The sequence below is a fragment of the Merops nubicus genome, unplaced genomic scaffold (genome assembly GCF_000691845.1).
Source record: "Merops nubicus isolate BGI_N331 unplaced genomic scaffold, ASM69184v1 Scaffold52497, whole genome shotgun sequence".
Classification (NCBI taxonomy): Eukaryota; Metazoa; Chordata; class Aves; order Coraciiformes; family Meropidae; genus Merops; species Merops nubicus.
This window is the reverse complement of record NW_008622026.1, coordinates 12,942-33,139: the sequence shown is the minus strand read 5'-3', so window position 1 is coordinate 33,139 and position 20,198 is coordinate 12,942. Positions and strand designations below refer to the sequence as shown.

Here is a 20,198-nt window from a genome sequence, read left to right as displayed (position 1 = left end):
TAAATACCCGATATGAATCCAGAGCTACTACGAAAACAAAGTCTTTCAATCTATGCTGTCAGGTTACCTTTTCTGTTGTATTTGTATTATTGGTTGTGTTCTGGAAGCCCTGGACAATGCCAGAAATGCACAATGGCCCAGCAAAGCCCAGCAAGTCAGCCAAGTAACGGAACGTGCTGCTGAGAAGAATTGGTCGTCCAAAAGCACTGTACATGGCTAACCATATGGAGGGGCTCCGGTTGGGCTGCTCTGCCACCTTTTTCTGGAAAACAGAGAAACAGGTATCAATGCACCAAGAAGAGGCCTCCCTGGCTGTACATGGCAACTTCCATTTCACTCCTGTCTGGGTGTCAAATAGTTGCAGAGGGGTGTTTTCAAGTAGATGAGGTAGCAAACATGCTGTAGGTATCACAGATTTCAGATGTTCTTCACAGCAAATTCAAATTCTGCATCCTCTTGGTAACTGTGTTCCTCACCTCTAAATCCTAACGCTATTCTGAACCTGTGGACACAGGAATGCAAATACAGATTAATCATACTGGCACATAGCCATTGCTTCTCATTGTGCACTCAGGAAAAGGTCTGACCTTTCAAGCCCTTGCTCATATGGGTAATCTTGACTTTCACAGTAGGTGTGAAACCACTTGATCCAGCTTCTCATGTGAGAAAGGGATTGAAGGAAAAAACACAGACAGACACCTATAGAAACATAGTTTAATTTAATTTGTCTGGATTTATTTCTATCTTTTGGATGCCTTCCAGAAGGACACACTTCAGCCTATCACTAATAACTATGCTCAAGAAGATGAAAGTAACAGGCTAGGTTGAGAGGTAGGATTTAATCACCTAAGGGTCCTTTCTGGCTTTCAGTTCTGTGAATCTATGCAGCATCGTGACTCTTGCCCTAAAACACTAATCAGTGGATATTGCTGTATCTAGTCAGAGGAATTCACATATTTCTGAGGTCCTTTCAATCTAAAGAAGAAAGAATTTTTCTTAACAGATCCGTGGTCTGCTGAGTGTTTCCTTGTGCTTCGGGCAGCAGCTTTTGACACTTTAAAAAAGCATCTGCCATTTTTCAAGTAGCACAGATGCCTGCAAGTCATAACTCAAGCCAAGCCCTCTTGAATGTTCACAGAGACATTTTAAGTATAGCCTGGTAATAACAACCCCCCCTCCCCAGAAAATTAACCAAAGAAAAGCAAGTCTGCCTTTATGTTGCCTGGCTGCCTCATCTTTCTTCCTCTTTTCTCTGTTTTTCCTTTTTTGCCACTTCAGCAGTGAGACAGAATATAAGCATAGTGCCAAAAAACGTGCAAGTGTATAGGAGGGCCAGATGGCCCTCTGGCTTCTGGAGACCAGGCCAGGCTGGCCATACCCAATGCCAAGGAACACAGTACAGAGAAATAAGCAGCATAGGGACAAATTAGAGCTAACCTTTCAGAAAGTGGGATGACAGAATGAAACTGCATCTTCTGATGAGGGAAGGAGAACAAGGACCTCATGTGAGTTTCTCAGACAAAAGGCTCTGAATTTGTTGCCTAATGGGTTTTGAGCTAGACGGCACTACAGGGGCTACAGTCATACTCCTCAAATAAGCAATCTGCACTTTAACAGCTTGATGGGAGCTGAGCTAACTGATTAGGAAACACATCTGCTGTCTTTTGAAAAAAATGTGTGTACCATTCTGGGCAAATTTGGTAAATGGCAATGGTAAATCCTTATTTCTTTAATAAGATTTTACTGCCAGTTTCACTACTGCTACAATTCACAGAACTTTCATCACTGCATGAAATCTGTTTACTTTTCATTGGAAAAACCCACAAATTAAATTAAATTATCTAATTATCTCTATTCCTAAACACTGTTGTTTCTTCTTTTTTAATCAGGACTTCAAATTAGCTGAAGCATGTATTGGGGAGTGGGGAGAAAGAAGAGTGGATTTTTCTTCTAAACTTAAACTCTTTTCCAGAATGGTTCTGGAGTCCCAGTGTTACAGGTTTACTGTATAGTATGTTGTATGTGCCAGCTCTAGCCTTTATTTAGGTGCTGAAGGATGATCTGTCAATCACCTTCATTATAGCTCTATGATGACCATTGACATGTTTCAATAAACTCATAACTGAAAGTTTGGCCAATGTCATAAGACTTAAATAAAAATCTCTGTCTGGTCTTTCTGCATCAGAAAAAAAAATGTTATGGCCACAATGATTATTTTCTGCATTTTCCCAGTGCCTTTAAAGCCTCTGTGGCAGTGGCCTGGGAAGCCACCTGAAGCCAAGAGCTTCTCATCCTGGGCACAGGAGGCTGGAAGAATGTACTTTCCTTTTGGAAAGTGAGGAAAACAATCTTCAAATGTAATGTTAAAAATGATCCAGTTACAGAAAATGAGGAGAGCTGTCCTAAAGACAGGGAAGAGTTGCAGCAAGACAAATGTGAATTTAAAGGAGTTTACACAATTATGCATCTCAGTGTTTGTTTAAATTTGCAAAGATTATTTTTGTGGGTACAATTGGTAGCATTTGTTGTTTTGTGAATTACCAGGCTGTGATTTCTAGCTAACACACTTTTTTTGCTCCTCTTTTTGCCATAACATGTAAGATCCACAGTGGGATATGAATAGCAAGTATGGGAAATTCTGGTGGTCCTTGATGCTAAAAAATGGCATTTTCTATTACAACATCCCCCAAGTAAAACTTGCTATTGACTGTCAGAGCAAATTACACAGGAGTTTGGTTGATGGGGTAAAGCAAATGTAATATCAATGTGTTAAATCTACTTTGGGATATTTGTTGAAACATCTAAACAAATTGTATAGAAACAAATAAAAAAATCCAAGCAATAACAGGAACAGGATCAAATCTGGGAAGGGACTGTGTGACAGGTACTACCCTGCCCTCATACAGGACACTGGTCCAAAAATTTGGCTGAGTTTCATTGCATGTTATTAAGGGCTTATTTATCTTCTGAAGTGTATTAAAGAATTCTTTATCTCCAGCCCAAATGCCCATTAATAGAGTAGGAAAAGGGACCCTGTATTAAAGAGAATATATGAATTTAAGGTTGTGGCTCTAAACTGTTATGTATCAAGTGCGCCAGCGCTTATTCTGCATGAGCAACCTTCCTATCCCCAGTTAGAATTACTCCAGAATTCTTAGAAAGGTATTATAAAAATACTGTAAATTGAGCTATTTCTGTGTCTGTAGGAGACTGCCCAGAGAAGCAAGAAAATATACCATGTCCACTTTTTAGAAAATTTACTAACAGCAGGAAATAAATATGAGATAAGGAAAGCCAACTATAATGTGGTTCTTTGCCAATGGTTTGTTTAGGAAGAAAACTCAATCTGCATGTTTAAGTGAGTTCAGTTACCAAAAGAGCTTTTTTACCTGTAGTTTTACAGTGTCTTCTAATTTGCAAGAATATATGCTATGTTGTTTTGTTATGAAATTCTGTGTTATGCTGTTGCCAAACACAATCTATAAAACCAGTAACAAATTACCTGTATCTTACTGTAAGAGTGGGAATGCCTTTTGCAGTAGTGACTACCAGACTAATAGCCAATTAGAATGTTGCTCACCATGTAGCATGAAAGTGATATTAAAATCAAATTACTTGATGTTTTGAAAAAAAATGACATAGAACTACAAACTGCTTGATGAAAATTTGAAAAAGGAAAAGAACATGGAAGAGAAGAGTAAATTCAGACCTGTCACTGAGAAATCACTTAGGTCTCATGTCAGTGGATAAACCTTCATATGGTGGGACCCCAAAAAATTCTGTTGAATATGGATTTCAGGAGTTGTCCACTGACATCAAACAAAACAAGAAAAGTTTGAATCCAATATTCACAGGCTTCATGGATACACAAGTGGCAATATGCTATTTTAACAGCATATATCACCCACAAAAGTTAATCTCAGACCCACTAGTTGACACTAGATGCTTGGGACACAGGTTTGGAAAACAATCATCAAAATTGAACCTGTCTCATCTTCCTCGTGCTAGTATTTGGTAGAGAAACTCATCTGGGTTCAAGTTTTGTAATATGCAGGAAAGATAGCAAGACAACATCATGTGAGCTATTTCAAAGGCACTTTACAACACAGAGTATTCATGGTCACGTTCAGCATCTTTCATCAAGGCATGATAAGGAGGGTTTGGAAAGGAACAAAAGCCTTCTTTCTGCAGGGCCATGAAGCACAGCTGAGATCAGTTGTCTCCAGGCACAGGCAGGGGTAACCCCACTTAATGCAGAGGATGCTGGGGGGGATCCCCTCAACCACTGTGGAAGATTAGTGTGAAAATCACTCTGGCAGCAGAGACAGTGACATATCATCTCTTCCAGCTTGCTGACCGTGCTTCACCTGAAGAATTTTATGAACTCTGTGGCTGTTTTCTGACCCAGCTATGTGCAAACCAACACATTTCTCCATGAGAGTAAACTGCAGGGAGTTCCACTGCCTGGCTCTTTGGATTGCTTGTAGCCCTTTGGCTTACTTTAACTTTATCTATGAAGTATCAATTTACTTTGGGGTTTCAGCCTTGTTTTGAATATTAGCACAAATGGGCTAGAGGCTGTGGTAATCTCGACTTTAGCTACAGAAACCAAAACATCTGATGTAATTAGCTTTATAAAGGTAGGTGCATCGAACTGTATGGTCTTCATACATGCACAACACACACCAAGGGAAGCTATACACTGAAGATCTGTGTTCACACCCATGAGCAATAGCACAAGTAATGCCTTTTGACACCTGAACTATGTATTTGTGCAGGCACACACAGTATCTGCAGATGTAAATGAAATGCTTGCACCCTGTAATCATGCCTGTCATTAAGAATGGCACAGAGACTCAGATCCTCAGGACATGTAGGTGCCTAAGATTCTTTAGTATCTTTAAGCAGGATTTAGGCATCAAGAACAAGAAGGGATGCACTTCTCCTTTGATATGGAAAGCTCAGTTCCAATGACTCAGGAGTTTTCTGCTTGCAGCAGAAGTGTCTTGGTCTCTAGTCTCTAGTTCCTGCAAGCATTGACTACAAAAGGAAAGAGAAGCAGCCTAAAACTATTAAAATACAAACAATTGTACTGACTATGGTTTCATTTTGGGGAGTACAGAAAGGAGCCTGCAGCTCCATCATTTCCTTGGAGCAGAGAGTTGCTCCTCCTGGTTTCTCCTCACATTGCAGTTCTAAACTCTACATGGCATGGAAACCTGTTTACCTGGTGTGTGCAGGATTGGGATTTATCTGCTTTTGTCCTACATGCTACATTTCCCAAAGTGGCCTCTGAATGTCTGTATTCTCCCTGTTTATATTCAGGAACTTATACAAATCAAGGAGGCAGGCTCTTGAATCCTTTCCCCTTTCTGCAAAACAAATTCTTTCTTTTTTCTTTTGCAGAAACCACCAGCTTTAAGCACAAATGAAACACTACAGCTTTGCCTAAATGCATCCAGAAATTTCTCTGGAAACTCCTGCCCTGCCCAAAGTTTGCCCAACTTTGGTTTTGCCCTGGGTGTGGCTGGGAAGGAGTTAATTTTCTTCCTAGCAGCCTGTATGGTGCTGTGTTTCAGACTGGTGACTAAAATGCTGTTGACAAGACACTGGTGTTTTGGCTATTCTTAATGTGTGTTTTTGGCTATTTCTCTTTGTGGAGAAAAAAATTAAGATGAGTGTTTCCAGCTGAAACTAGGGACAGAATGTCTTCTAATTTAAGATGCTGTCACAAATAGCTAAGATTTAAACAAAGCTTTCACTTTTAAAATGAAGTCTAGTGAGTGATTAGACTGTTATGGTTTTAGTTTCCAGTTGCTCTCAACCTGGCAACTCTCCCCTGCTGTAAATTCACTTAAAACCGAACAGTAACCATCAGATTGGAACTTTCTAGGCCAATTTTCACCTTGGAACAAACAGTCCTAAGATAAAAATTCCTAAAAGTAAGGTTTCATAGAAGCAAAAAAATTTTGAAGGGCCGCTATAATTTCTTGGGCCAAACAGTGACATGGACATTTTCTGTTACCTTTTGTTCCTCATATGCTTCTTTGAGACAAACATAATTTGTCAGAGCTCTCATTGCAATTGGAAGCTTTCCGATCGCCTTCAGGTCCACAGGTTTCTTGTGAGCAGATATAATGAGAGTATTCATCCACCAATAAGTTGCCTTTGAGAGCAAATTGACAAATGGCTGCAGAAACCTCACCCCCAGGTCCTGTAGGTCCTCTGGTGGCTTTACTTTCTGAGGGTTCATGAAAAAAACATACCTCTGGAGAGGAGAAAATAGACAGCATGTGCTCAGGAATTAGCTTATTAACAATAATTTTTAGTAAAAATTATGTATGATACCACTACAGTGTCAAATTTGCATGCAGAGGTAATTATACATTGAATTTAAATATAAATTTGCATGTAAATAGGAGCATTTCCATTCTGACAGCATAACTGGCAAGAATTTGAACACTATGGGATATGGACACAGCTCTGTAGTCTACTGGTACCACCTGTCTCTATCTGAACAACAACAAAAAAGAATTCCTAGGATATAATTATATTTTTAATGATCACAGTTGAGAATATACATACCCTAACTCGGATAACATTGATCTCCACGGCCATCAGGAGCCCGTAGAGAATGACCAGAATTCCAGTGATGCAGAAACGCAGCTGAGAAAAAGGCACACCATCCTGGCAGTACCTGACAAGCTTGATTGTCTTGGTGACAAAAGCCATTATCCAGTAAAGAAAGAGAGCTGTAAAACAGATGAACATGCATGGTTCTTTTTTTCTTAATCACTGTTTTCCTTCCTGGATCATCACCCTTCAAAGAGATCCACAACGGTGGGTCTTCACACAATTACAAAAGTCCACTGAGGTAATCTGAAGGGGAACTTTGTTATTAAAATGAAGTAAAAGTCACTTAACTTGACAAATATCATATCACCCCTTTGAAGAGGCAAAGTGCATCCTATGTGAGCATATAGAAATATGCTCATTTTGAAAAATAATTCATATAGTTAAAATAACAGACTGCCCAGGGAGATGGTGGAGTCACCATCTCTGGAGGGGTTGAAAAAATGTGTGGATGTGGCACTTCAGGACATGGTTTAGTGTTCATGGTAGGGTTGGGTTGATGGTTGGACTTGATGGTCTTTTCCAACTTTAATGATACTATGACTCTATTAATTAGATCTTGCATCCTGGCTTATATCTGTTGATGGCTTGCTCACGTTGTTGAGTTGTAGGGAATTTGGACAATATACTTGCATGAAACATTATCCCACAATGTCTAATCAAATTCTTCTGACCATATCCTGACTGAGAGAGCAGACTGGGTAATCTCAGAATCAACTGCAAAGGATGCTGAGAAACAACAGCCACCTCCACAATACGGTTTGTGATCAGTTTATTATAAGTGGCCTTTTAAAGCATCCCTTCTGAATAAAGAGGTAAGTTCTTTCTTCAAAATAATAAGCAGCATTAAAAAATACCTAAAAATCTTTTGCTAGAAATACAACAGGTATACGACGCTTTTCCCTTTGTGATCGTTTTTAAGAAGTTTTAAGACATTTTTAAAACAGTGTATACCCTATAAAAGGTGCAACAACTCCTACAATAATAATAGTTTGAAGAACAAAGAATTATTCTTTTGCAATATTCTCACACTTTTCATGATTTTTTTCAATCTATATAAGCCAGCTTGGGCTGAACTACTGGGTTTTTTAAAAGTACATAAATATCAGACTAAGACTTACCCAACAATAACTTTGGAAAGTTAGATGTTTCAATATTATGGTAATAGACTATGGATACTGTGGCAGCCACAAATCCCATTATAGCTGGCAGAAAGAGATGCAGATGGCGAGATTTCATTTGTCTGAAAACAAATGAGGTAGAAATTAGTGAATTTTGTGTCTTTTTTTTCACTGTTGTTATATTCCTAGGCATTCTGTTAATCTATTAAAGAGGACAAACATGACTTTCCTAGAGACAAGAATATTTTTTCCCTGAGAATGCTTTTATTTTTGTCAATATCTACTTGCCCTTGCAACTTGAAAGGAGAATAACTAAGTGCTAAGAATAATTATTTTTACCTTCATCTTATTAAAATATGGAGAGTTCATGAAATGATGCCCTGCCTTATTTGGGGAAAAACTCCTTGTGCCTTACTAGCCAGCCCATCACACTTAAAACACTCTACATTAACACATGCAGTTAGCTTGGCTGTCCACCCAACCTGGTGACTTACGTATCAGAAACTATGCCCTCTGCTATTTCACACACGTGGACAAACAGGAGGGTGAAGGTCAGGATCCAGCGCAGGTTGTGGCCAGGGAAGTGCAGCCACGTATTGTGGTGAATCTGGACTTTGGAGCTTTGGCTTCCCCAGCCTGGGAAACAACAGTGGTGAAAGAGGAAGGTTATCACACAGCCAGCCAGTGAGTTCCCATAGGTCACACTCAGTAGTATATAATCAACACAAAAACCCTGCAAGACTCTGGGAGCTGTTGTTACTAATAAGAAGACCCACGAGTGTCTAAGCTGCCACGTAGCCCCCGATAATTTAGATCTGACCCTGCAGGTAACAGGACAACAGACTTCCCTAAGAGGCCCCTAAAGAAGAACAAAGATGAGAAAACCAAAAGAAACATCTCACTCTTACACAACAGGGACTGCAGATCTTAAGTGAGGGTGTCATGGTGGTTTGCTTAATCACAGGCAAGAGTGGGCAAAGTTTCCAACTGATACAAAAGTTGCATTCTCCAATGAGGCCTCAAAGACACATGTTTACCTCAATAAACTGAATTCTCTCTGTCCCAAGCCTGGTTGGGAGTCTGTCTCAGGGGATGCTGGATGGCAGTTTCCCAGTCTCAGCTCCCTAGGCACAGCCAGCCTCCTTGCCCAGTGCGTTCCTGGCACATTAAAGCTCCCAGCACAGCACCAGGACTCAGCTCATTCTTTCAGCAAATTATTCTTGAAGCCTATTGCCATGTCATCAGCTCAGATGGCATCTATCCTTTTCAGGCAAGATCCTTGCTGGAGCCAGCCACCTGGCAAGAAGCAGGACACCAAGGACCTGGTGTCCAAGGACCAAGGAGCTGAGGGTTGATCAGAAGTTAGCCTCTCATGATGGTGAGCCTGGTCCTTTATACTGCTTTGGCCTCTGGCCCTTCCCTCCATGGTACAGGGCTGTCCTGAGTCACCCCACATGGCTGTACATGTCCCTTTTACTGTAAGGCAGCTGATGGTATTCCCTGACAGACTTCCCAAAGCCCATAGAGAATCCCAAGAACAGCACATTCCAAGGAAGTAAAGAAACAAAACAAACCATCAACAAAACCAAAGTTAACTAGGGCAGCGAGCATTGCATCTGTTTCTTTCAGTAACCGCAGAACTGAGTTTAAAATCCAGAATATGGTTTTGATACACAAGGATGCAGCATCTCACCATGCCTAGAGTCTCATCAGGTGACTCAGAAACACATAAATCAAAGCCCAGGTTTATTCATCCCTGTAAACTATCAGGATTTCACCATTTCATTCTTGTTTAAGAAGCAAAGTGCTGCATGAACAATATATTCTCTCCTCTCCTTATCTATCTCAAGTATTTGCTATAGTTTCCTGAGATTTTCCTAAACTAATTTGGCTTTCTTTGACCTTGCTCCTATATTTGTCTCTTCCAAGCCAATTTTCATTTTTATTTCCTCTTTGCCCATACATCTGCACAAACGTGGTTCACCAGCAACCTTTGGTTTTGGATTCAGTCAATACTGTGGACTCCAGCTGGCTTTTAATGCTCTGTTCAACAATTATTTGTCCTCATAATCAAGGTACAAAATAGAAAACCACAAACTGCATACATACATACATAGCTAACATGTAATTTAAGATATTATTTGTTTTCCTATCATGGTTAGAAAGCAAAGGGAATTTTCAGTGGCTGCAATGCTATTTGAAAATTAATTGGCTAATACCTGTAAAAATATTAAAGCAGCCTGCTACAACTTGATGCCTAACACAGAAGGTTGCAAAAGATTACCTCTGCCCTCAGACCTTGCACTGAGTTTCCATCAGGCACTTCTGCAGAAAGCCCTGTAGGTCAAGTTTGGCTTGGATCTCTTCTCAAAGGAAGAGCCAGCACTGGCATAAAGATCTAGCACTGTTGGAGAGAGTTCTCCATAGCCCTTGGTTTTGGTTTTATTTTTTTTTTTTTTGTAGGCTTTGGTTATTCTTTTGTTAGATCTTGTTTCCTATTCCCTTGCTTAATTATTTAATTAGTTTTCAGTCACTGAATCTTGTCATACCTTTGATTGCTAGGTACTGAGTGTTTTAACTCTCAAGTTCCTGTAGCCTATTATTCAATCACTTCAAGTTCTTTTTGCATAATGGAAGTCCTTAAAGCTCTAGCTCAAATCTAGTCCCAAATTCAAGTCTTCCTTGTGGAAGAAATGTATCACTTTGTCTACATGATACCAGGAAGGTGACATGGACAAAGTGACATGCCATTTCTCATGCAGCTGTCAAGAGAATATTTATTTTTATTAACACCTATTGCTTTTTTGACAGTTATTCAAGTCTCTTTATCTCCTACAATCAGTTAGAATGTCACTGTTTGACAGCTCTGGAAAAGTATTCAATTGCATTTATTTCCTCATTGCAAATAACTAAGACAAAGAGACCACTATATATAAAAAGCATCATTAGAGTACTAGTTTAAATGTTGGGCTGGTTTTTTTTTTTTTTTCAAGAATATTTAGAGACACTCAACTGTACTAAATTCTTCAGGAGAGATTTATCATTTCTTATTTTCATTCCTCTTGGAAAACATTATCTCCTTTCCTCTATTTCTGTTTATCAGTGTTGGCAAAAGAAGTAATCATTCCATTTTAAAAGTTTCCTACACTTCTCCTAGCCTTAGATCCAAGTTGTACGTTTTTGATATTCTCTGAAATCCACATAACTTGAAGGGCATTCAGACTCATTGTCCTAATTTTCTAATATCTAATAATAGCTAAAGTTGCAAGTTGCTAATTTCAAATCTGAAGAAAAACTCTCCAGAGAGAAATCTCAAAGCATTTGGATGTGATTTCTCTGGTTCTCATCCATCTTTTCATGCTCCTTAGTTCAGATTTGTATAGAAAATTCCCACCATTTCAGGAAGGTCAGCTTTGGGTCATCTGGGTCAAGACATTCTCACTCTACTATTTTAAAACTAATAAATAGAAAGCATCCTGTGGTTTGCACTACAGGCTTTCAAGCCCATATAAACACAACTGAGTATGAATACATGTTCAAGTGTTTATAGGATTGCACAGTTCCACAGAATAACTCACCAATGAACAAAATAGGGAAGGTGATAAAGAGCAAGAAGACATGAGGAACCAAGTTGAGAGCATCCACAAAGCAGACATTTCTTAGGACACCAGCACTGATATTGTAGGCTGAAGCATTGTCGTTGCCACAAAATGCAAGAGTCATCGCTTCCAGAAGTTCTGACTGCTACAAAAAGAGAGAAGAGTTGACTACCAAATCTTCCAGCATTCCCTTTAGCTAAACACAAAAGAAATAAAGATATACAGAAGGAGCACGCTGAACAACCCATAGAGAATAATTGAGCTGTAATTTGGAAATGCTTTTGGGTAGATGTGTACGCATATTAGAATGAAGGCTGCTGCTGTTAAATTTACTGTTTAGGATATTTAATACATTACACAACTTCTAATTTTAATTTTATACATAAATGTTGTGCTGCAAGTTCTTTATGAGAATATAGAGAAAGGACGAAAAAATTCTTAAAAAATAACTTTTAGTTTCTCTTAAAAAAAGGCAAATGCATATAAGCTGACTTGTGTGTTACTGCTTCTTTTGATGATCTAACATTATCCATGCAACACTTCTGTTGATAAGACTTGTTGCACTAAATCTTCAGTGCAAGCTTTGAACCTTTGATATTTGTAAAGTGGCAGCTTTGCATTCACCAGTATCTTGTATTTCTTCATTGTCCCATAGAACAACAATGGTCCTGTACACTAGTCGTTACTGATAGCTGCCAAATTCTTAATCAAAGTAGGTTGTATTGAAGATTACATAAGCAGTAAATCAGCATTTATGCTTGATCCTGCAAATCCTTCTGGCACGTGCTTAGCATCATCTAAAAACTTCTCTGACTTCCATGATTTCTTATGAGCTTATCTTTGTACACCAAGATAAGCTCATGCATTCATGTTTGAAGAGTATGGGCCATAGCATAGCTCAGATTTGTGGCCAGCTTCTGGCTTTTATCAATCTGTCTATCATTTATTTATTAATTCTTCTTTATAACAAGATGAAACAAAATGGTAAACAAAATATTTACTTGCTGGTTTCTTTGCCTGAAACTTATACACAAGAATATAGTGCTGCAGAATAGGTTGTGTAAATTCTTCTGCTCTCATAGTTTTTTCCAAATTTTACATACTAAAATTCAAAGAATATATTTAATTCAATAAAATATATGTATACTTTGGTGAATGCATCTTTCTGCAACAACATTGGCATTGATGTTTTGCAGAATTAGAACAATATAGATGTGCAAAAAACGCACAAACACAGTTTAAAAAAAAAAAGTTAATTGAATGAGGAAAAAAATGCTTGCTTGCTTTCTTTCCTCAAATAGTTCTGATAAGTTCTATGAGCCTCGTTGTTTAAACAACTCAAGCATAAATTACTCAAGTATTCTCACAGAGAGAACAGAAACCTAGGTCTTCAAAAGAATAGACTTCAAAGAGGTACTTTGAACATCTGCTAAAACCCCTTTTTGCTTTTGACTAACTTTATGCTGGATCTGAAAAGCATAATCCATACTGAATTACATCCATGATGTTTATAAAGGACTTTCATTGAAAAGAATGTGATAAATGCAGTCCCTTTTCCAAACACATCAGCAGTTTACGGTCTGAGATTTGCCAGAAGTTAAGCATAACTCAGAGCCATATGGTGGACCACATCCTGCAAAAATGCATACATGTACTTACTGTGGTGCAAAAGCTGATGGGCAACCCAATCTTCAGTAGAACACAATTTGATGAAGAACTTGCCCCATTCTCTGTAATGAATAGAGATATGACCACCACCATCCTATTATTTTTTAGAAAATGATGATCATAAATGCATATAACTAGTAACATAAAAATTCCATTAATATGAATTCTGTCTGAATAAACTGAGGAATTATTAGTAAAATTAATATGGAACTCTAAAAAAATTACAGGGAGACTCTTTGGTTTTAATTTGTAAAAGCTTGGCATGTCTCCTTTAACAGAAACAGAATGGTAATGATAATATCTTGAAATTCAGAAGTGTTGTTTCCTCATTTTTATCGAAGGTCAGAAGTCCAAGGGAGTTCTGCTGGGAATTTCCCTCCCTTTCCCACAAGCAGGACTCTTTTTCTGAGATACTGTAAGATGCTATTGTGGTCTAGCTGTTGGATTGGTACTGAAAGGCAGGAGGATCCGGGGTTCAAATGACCACTGCATCATTGACTTCCAGTGTAGCTTTTGGCTTTTAGTCAAAAATAAATCTGGGAGAAAATATTAAAACTATGTCCAAGAGAAGCTATGGGAACTGTTGTTTTTTCCCATTTTTCTAGAAGGGAGATGGAATATAGGCAGTAGACATTCCTGTGAAAGAAAGGACTATTAACTGCATGGAGAGTACTATCTGCTAGCTAGGACATACCATCAGTTTGGAGAGGTTTCATATCACACCTCAAACAGTAGTTCCTAAAAGCTCTCAAGAAAGATGCATCTTTCAAGAATCTCATCTGCATCTTCACAAGAACCTGTGCTGTGCCTCATTTTGTGATGGAGTATGTCCAACAACACACCTAAAACCAACTGCCTGGCAGGGCTGAAGAAAGAATCTGGTCCTATTGTTAATACCAATTTATAGAGACAGTGCCCATCATCCTGATTATAACTTTCAGAAGTATAAGCAGTCTATTCACAATACTTTTGTTACAGGTTCATTTCAAAAAAGATGTAGAATTTAGTGGTCTTCTCTTAAAATGAGATAGAAAATCAAGGAGCCTAGGCTGGTAAGTTTGTTAAAAAAAAAAACCAAGAAAATAAAAAATATTGCTTTGACAATGCAATTAGATAATTCACAATAAATTGCCAAGTTTTTAACACAGAAAACACATCATCATTGATCAGGGCATCTAGTGACCATGTTCACTAAACCTCCACAGGCTTAAAAGCTATCAAAGCATTCTCATCAGTGTCATGATGTTGGGTTGACCCAACGCAGCTTTTGATTTAGCTCCACAAAATGTTCACCAGCTACAACTTCCCTTTTCAGCAGCACCCACTTCAGGACACTTATCTAGTGCAGTATGGCACTGATAGAAAATAGGAAGGTAAGAATTGTAGAAGCATTAACAGCTTCATGATCCTTCCTGCCTGCCTTCCTTCCTGCCTGCCTTCCTACCTGCTTTCCTCCCTCAACCCCTGCCTTCTTCCCTCCCTTCCATCCTTCTTTTCTTCCTCCCTCCTTTGCATCCTCTCTTCCATCCATTTGTCTATCAACGTGATGCTACAAATGAACTGAAAGTGGAGGACTCATGTTCTGCATCTGTTGATGTATACCTGTTTTCCTAGATACTTTCTGGTGTTTAGACAGACAGGCTGCTAGTAGTTCTCTCCATCTTCAAGAGGGTGTATGAAAATACACTGCAGTCCCTTAGAGCTCTAAGATATAATTTTTTCTCTAGTGTGCCTCACAGGAAGCAAGAAACCACTCTATGATTCCCTTCCTATCTATTTCTGGTGCAGAACACAGATCTGATGCAACAGTTTTGCCCATGAGTAGGTCCTTGATTTCTCTAGATAGCATAGGGCATTTTACAACAACGCTTGCAGATGCACCAGTGTTAGCAGGAATTGGACCATGACATGTTTCTAGATGCAGTTGGTCACCCAAGGAAACAGCAGAATCTTCAGTCTTCTTCAAAGGAAAATCTGATAACACGATGGCAAAATTTCTTGTGCCAACATTCAGACCCCACAGCTGAAAAATTCAGTTTAGCTACAGATGAATGCATTCCTAGGGCTACAAACAGTGCAGGTAGAATAGTCAAAAGCTTCAGACTAATTTGAGACTCTAAGCTATATTTTCAAATAATATAACTGGGAGTTAAGACTAAAGAGATCTTTAATAATGCTAAAAACGTTGAAGAATTTTAAAAGGCTTCAGCTGTACTGAGTTTTAATGAGTCCCAGTTTTGAAAATTTTCACTCAAAAAACTGAGCCTGGAAATGAAGGCAGTTTGGAAGATCTTGACTGCAGATAGCAGCGAAAGGTGGAGTGAAAAGTGACTATTCCCTCCTCTTCTGTAAGACTGTAAGATTTCACTTCAGGAAATCAAAATGTGAAATGGAAGAACAACACATTTAGAAAAAAAAACATAAAGAATTAGAGTTGTGCTTTCTGTTGAAACTCATCAAAACCAGCAGCTGGATTTAGAAAGGAAGATGGAATGCTTATGACTGATCACTGATGAATTTTGTTCCCTTAATAATAATTTAACTATTCTTATATTTGCTTTAACTCTTCTAGTAAGCCAGTACTGGGCTTCAGTCAGAACTAGACCTGTAGAGAGGTGAGTTCCTTGACTGTGCAAGGAAGTGCTGCTTGTTGCTCTCAGTGCTGAGTACTGTGCAAGTATATAACCAAACACACTGAAGACTTCTTATATTTTTCCTGAGCACCAGTTATTGATCATTGTCAAAGACAGAATGCTGACCACACCAAACAACAGTCTAGCCCTGTCATGTACAGCCCTGCTGAAGATCTTTGAATTAGTCCAAAGCAAGTCAGAATACAGAACTAAGTCAAGGTTTCACTCAGTGTAGCCAAAGGTGATTTTATCCTTACCAAAGATAAGGAGACAGACTTTTTTTAGTCCACAATAATATTCAGGGAGAGATCAAAGAAAGCAAAGGTCTCTTCTTCTCATATAAATTCTAAAGGCCTTTCTCTAAGTACACGTTCAGGTTGGAACCTTTGGAGCTTAAGGCTTCTTTACAGGCAGATGACTTTGTCTAGCAAACAGCAATGTCTGAAAAAAATGGGAGCACTCTGACTGCTACATTAAAATAATAAAATTCATAACCCAAACATGAATATTCAGGATAGAGCAAGTGAAAGGGTAGCAAGTTGTTTTGAAATCTGTTGGTCATCTGGCATTATTGACCACTATTTCTCATAGGGTAGTAGCAGCCATTCAGAATAACTGCTGAGATCCTCATATACTCATGTAACAAGAAAACATTGTAAAATAAATAAAATGGCTTCCCCAATGGTAATTTCCCTTCCTGTTGAACACAGTAGACAACCAAATTATGCTGGGATGATTACACTCAAGGGTGTACATCACAATATATTTGCTTCTCTACTAATTGCAGCAAGAAAGTTATACTTTATAGCAATGATGCCAAGCATAGCAGGTCTAACCTAGCACTTCAGTCAGAGGAAATGCAGTGATGTGACAAAGACCATTCAATAACAGATATGTGTTGTCTGAGGGGGTCTAGCTACATTCAGCATCACAATAGGGGTGCCAAGTACCAGGTATGGGTATTTTTTTGTTGTTGTTTTAACACTTGCAGGCTGGAAGGTCTTTGTCCTTCCAAGTTATTGACAAATTGCTCACTTTAACTTCAGTCTTCACAAACTCTAGAAATGGTCACAAATTTTCAGAGGTGCTTCTTCTTTCTCCCTTTGAGAATGGCTTTTGCTGAGCAGTCAGCAACAAGCTAAAGCCACAAGCAAAACTTCACAGAGGAAGGGAATGGAAAGAACAATCAGGAGGATGGGCCCATGATAATGCCACTGCAAGGCAAGTATCATATCTTCTTTATATACTTTGAGAGTCTGACTCCCTATTGTTTTACTTTAAAACTACCTTTACTTTATGAACTATCTGAGCAGCAGTTCACCCTGCAATGAAAGAGCTAAAAAATGTATCTCTTTTAAGTATTTAAATTTCCATGCTAAAATCCCCATCACTGTCAAGCTGAGAAATTCTGGTTATTTTAAGGGTACAGACATAGTCATAATGTAATACACAGAAAACAGTAAAAAATAGATTCAGGAATAAATATTCATTGTGAAGAAGAAAAAGGATTCTCAGGGCACTAAGCCAGTTCCTGAGATATATTTTCCATGAGCAATTGTGAAGAAGACAATGGGAAAATGGTAGACAATTTAAGTTTCCATGAAAGTTACAAGAACATCCTCACTGTGTCCAAAACTGTAAGAATTCTAGTTAAAGACGTTTTAATTACCTTTAATTGCCTTTTAAAGTGGACAGGAAAGTTTTTCTATTCAAGAGTTTCATCTTACCTGGAATATCACCCTGTTTACCAAACTCTGTAAGAGACTTATGACTATAAAGAAAAGAGTATAAATACACTCCTCAGGTGGACCTTGTTTAGGGTAAATAAGAATATTTTGAAAAACATTTATTTCAGTAGTTCTGTTGCCTATATTTTTAAAAATATAAACTAATTGCTGCAGTTCCCAATTAAAATATATCAGCTTTCAGAGCATACCTGGGTCTCAGTTCAGATTTAAATATGAATTATATGCCCATATGTGCATATATAGATGGATAGATGGATGGATGGATAGAGAGGGAGAGAGATAGATAAATAGATAGATAGATAGATAGATAGATAGATAGATAGATAGATAGATATGTGCATGCATACAGATGCAGGATGGAAAAAGTATTCAAGAGTTTTACAGTAGTTGGTTCTTATCTTTGGACTAACTGAGTCATTACAAACTCAAGAATTGTCTTTCCTTCTTGATTTTCACAGGGGAAATTTTAACTAAGGACAAATTACGAAGGTATAGGTTTGGATAAGCACAATGGAAGGCCTAACTCTTTAGGTTAATCCTCTGAATCTTTTCCTTTCTAAGCATGAACCTACTAGCTTGTTCTTCTTACCTGACTAAAAGCACTGGACCTAACTCAATCTATGTGATCTATAGCCTATGCATCACTTGCAAAGATTTCTGCTAAGGAAATGGCAAAAAGTGCTGGCCCTTTAAAATCTGTTTTAGCAAAAGTGATCCTGTACTAAAGACAATTTTCCTTTCTATTCCTCTTTCAGCTGTGAGCACCTATTCTAGACAGATCCTGCTTCCTTGCTGAGCACTGCCCCAGTTACCTTGGGCCTTAAGATGATGAATTACCTGATACTTGTTGGCATTCACATCACTCACTTCCCTATACCAGCAGCCAGATCCAAACGTTGCTGAAGCCAATGCAAAGAATCTCATTGACTTCGGTAGGTTTTTGGATCAGGTTCCAAACACAGAGAAAAGTCACAACAGCAGCGGTGCTAAACAGGCTATTGGCACCGAAAAGCATTTCACACAAACATCTGCAGGGGTCTAACACATCTAATACATTGCTTTTTTTGCTTTTTTTTGGTAAGCTTCTTAGCACAATGCGATTTCCAACATCAGCATGCTACACTGCCTGCTGTAAAACCTTCAACTCCACATGCCAAGAGACAGGACAGTTTAAAAAAAGAAACGTAACCCCGTGAGCAGCAGCAAAGCAAAACATCAGCAGGAGGGGATGGTAAAGGCTGAGAACGCTTGCAAATGGAAAAGGAAAAGGAAAAAGAGATTGGAGTAGTAATCCCAGGAAAGAACGAGGAGCAGCCCTGTCCCACAGATATAAAGGGAAGGAGGAGGAGGAGGAGGTGGTTAGTGGGGAATGGGGGAGGGTCATCGCATGCCCCGTTTGGTTGCTGAATGTTAGATCAAACTCTGTGGCTTACCTTCATAAACACAAAAACAAAATACCAACCCAAATTGTCACTCGGTTGTGCTATGTGATCAATATCATCCCGATGGCAGGATTTTCCTCCACTCAGTGAAGCCGCTCCAAGCCCTGGAGTGGATTATTTTTAGGCTGGTGATGGGAAGATCAGCTGCTGCCTCCTATCGAGTTTCCGAAGTGCACAAACTCTCCTTGTCTTTCTCATACGCTGAAGGGGGCAGGAAACTGGGAAGACACAGGCAAGCAAAAAACACCAATTTTTCGCCTCCTGAAGCTACAGTCCCCTGGGATTTCTTCTGCTTGCTTTTATTTTCATTTTTCCCCTCATTGGAGCAGTAAGATTCCAAGAGGCTGAGTTACAGTGCATAGGCTATTAGCAGACTGAAGTAATTGATTTAGACAAGGTAGTCTAATTTTTGGCAGGCTTGTGGAGATTCAGCTTTTCGTTTCTATTGGATTGATCTTGGATAATTTGAATTTGACCACATAATTTTGTGCATCTTCCATGATTTTGAGCAGAAGAGAAGAGAGAAGTCTAGAAAAATATTTTACTTTACCCTAGATCCCTAATAGACTGCTTAAAATACAGGGCAAACCTCACTTTTTGATCACATGGATCCATTTCTTTTGAAATGGATTTTTTAAAACTTGAAATAAAATTCAAAACACGTTTGATGCTCCTACCAGGAATATAGTTTTCAATACAATAACTTATTTACAGTTTTATTTACATATTTTTTGGCTGCAAAATACATTGCATAGGCTTCCTTAGAGAGAAAGAAGTTCCAGGAAAGCCTATATGCAATTGGTTGGTTGGTTTGCTCATTTTCTTTCAGTACCATTGAATCAAGTTATACCAAGTTTGAGATTTTGCACCACAACAGTTTCACTTGATCCCTACAACTCATGGCCACAAATAGCAAAGGTCCAGGACTGGGTGGTACATCACAGGACATGTGGTAGCACAGGGTGATTTCGAGCACAGATGTTCAGTTGTTAGGTACCAGAGCTGGATGCCCCTGAGACACAATTTGCTGAGACTTTGCAGAATCCAGGGGTTGCATCTAGATCACCACAGGGAGCAAATTGTTTCCATGGATTGAGGTCAAAGATGTTTTCATGTCACAAAAGGGATTATGGTGAGCTCTGAGCTGAGAATGTAATTGGATGGGTGAGGCCAAACACTAGCAGAACTCATCAAAAAATTTGCACAACCAGCTTGCTCCTTTTTCTCTGATGATTCTTACCTTATGATTATGAAAATAAGAAAGCAGAAACCTCAGATCTAGAGAAAATTACTGCCTTTTATTATCTCCCAATGACCTGAAACATTAGCACTGCATTACACTGAGCAACTGAGA

The 20,198-nt window shown here is 38.7% G+C and overlaps 1 protein-coding gene across 1 annotated transcript; it reads right to left on the bottom strand.

Annotated features, from left to right (window-relative positions):
• Positions 1-67: 67 nt before the first annotated feature.
• On the bottom strand, positions 68-18,937 carry LOC103777087 (ATP-binding cassette sub-family C member 9-like; the record flags this gene model as incomplete). Its single annotated transcript, XM_008944624.1, has 7 exons — positions 18,836-18,937; positions 11,333-11,498; positions 8,249-8,390; positions 7,755-7,876; positions 6,586-6,752; positions 6,026-6,268; positions 68-262 (listed from the first exon to the last, which is right to left on the bottom strand). Coding segments are annotated over exons 1-7 (1,041 nt in total), but the record flags the coding sequence as incomplete, so codon positions are not given.
• Positions 18,938-20,198: the final 1,261 nt, after the last annotated feature.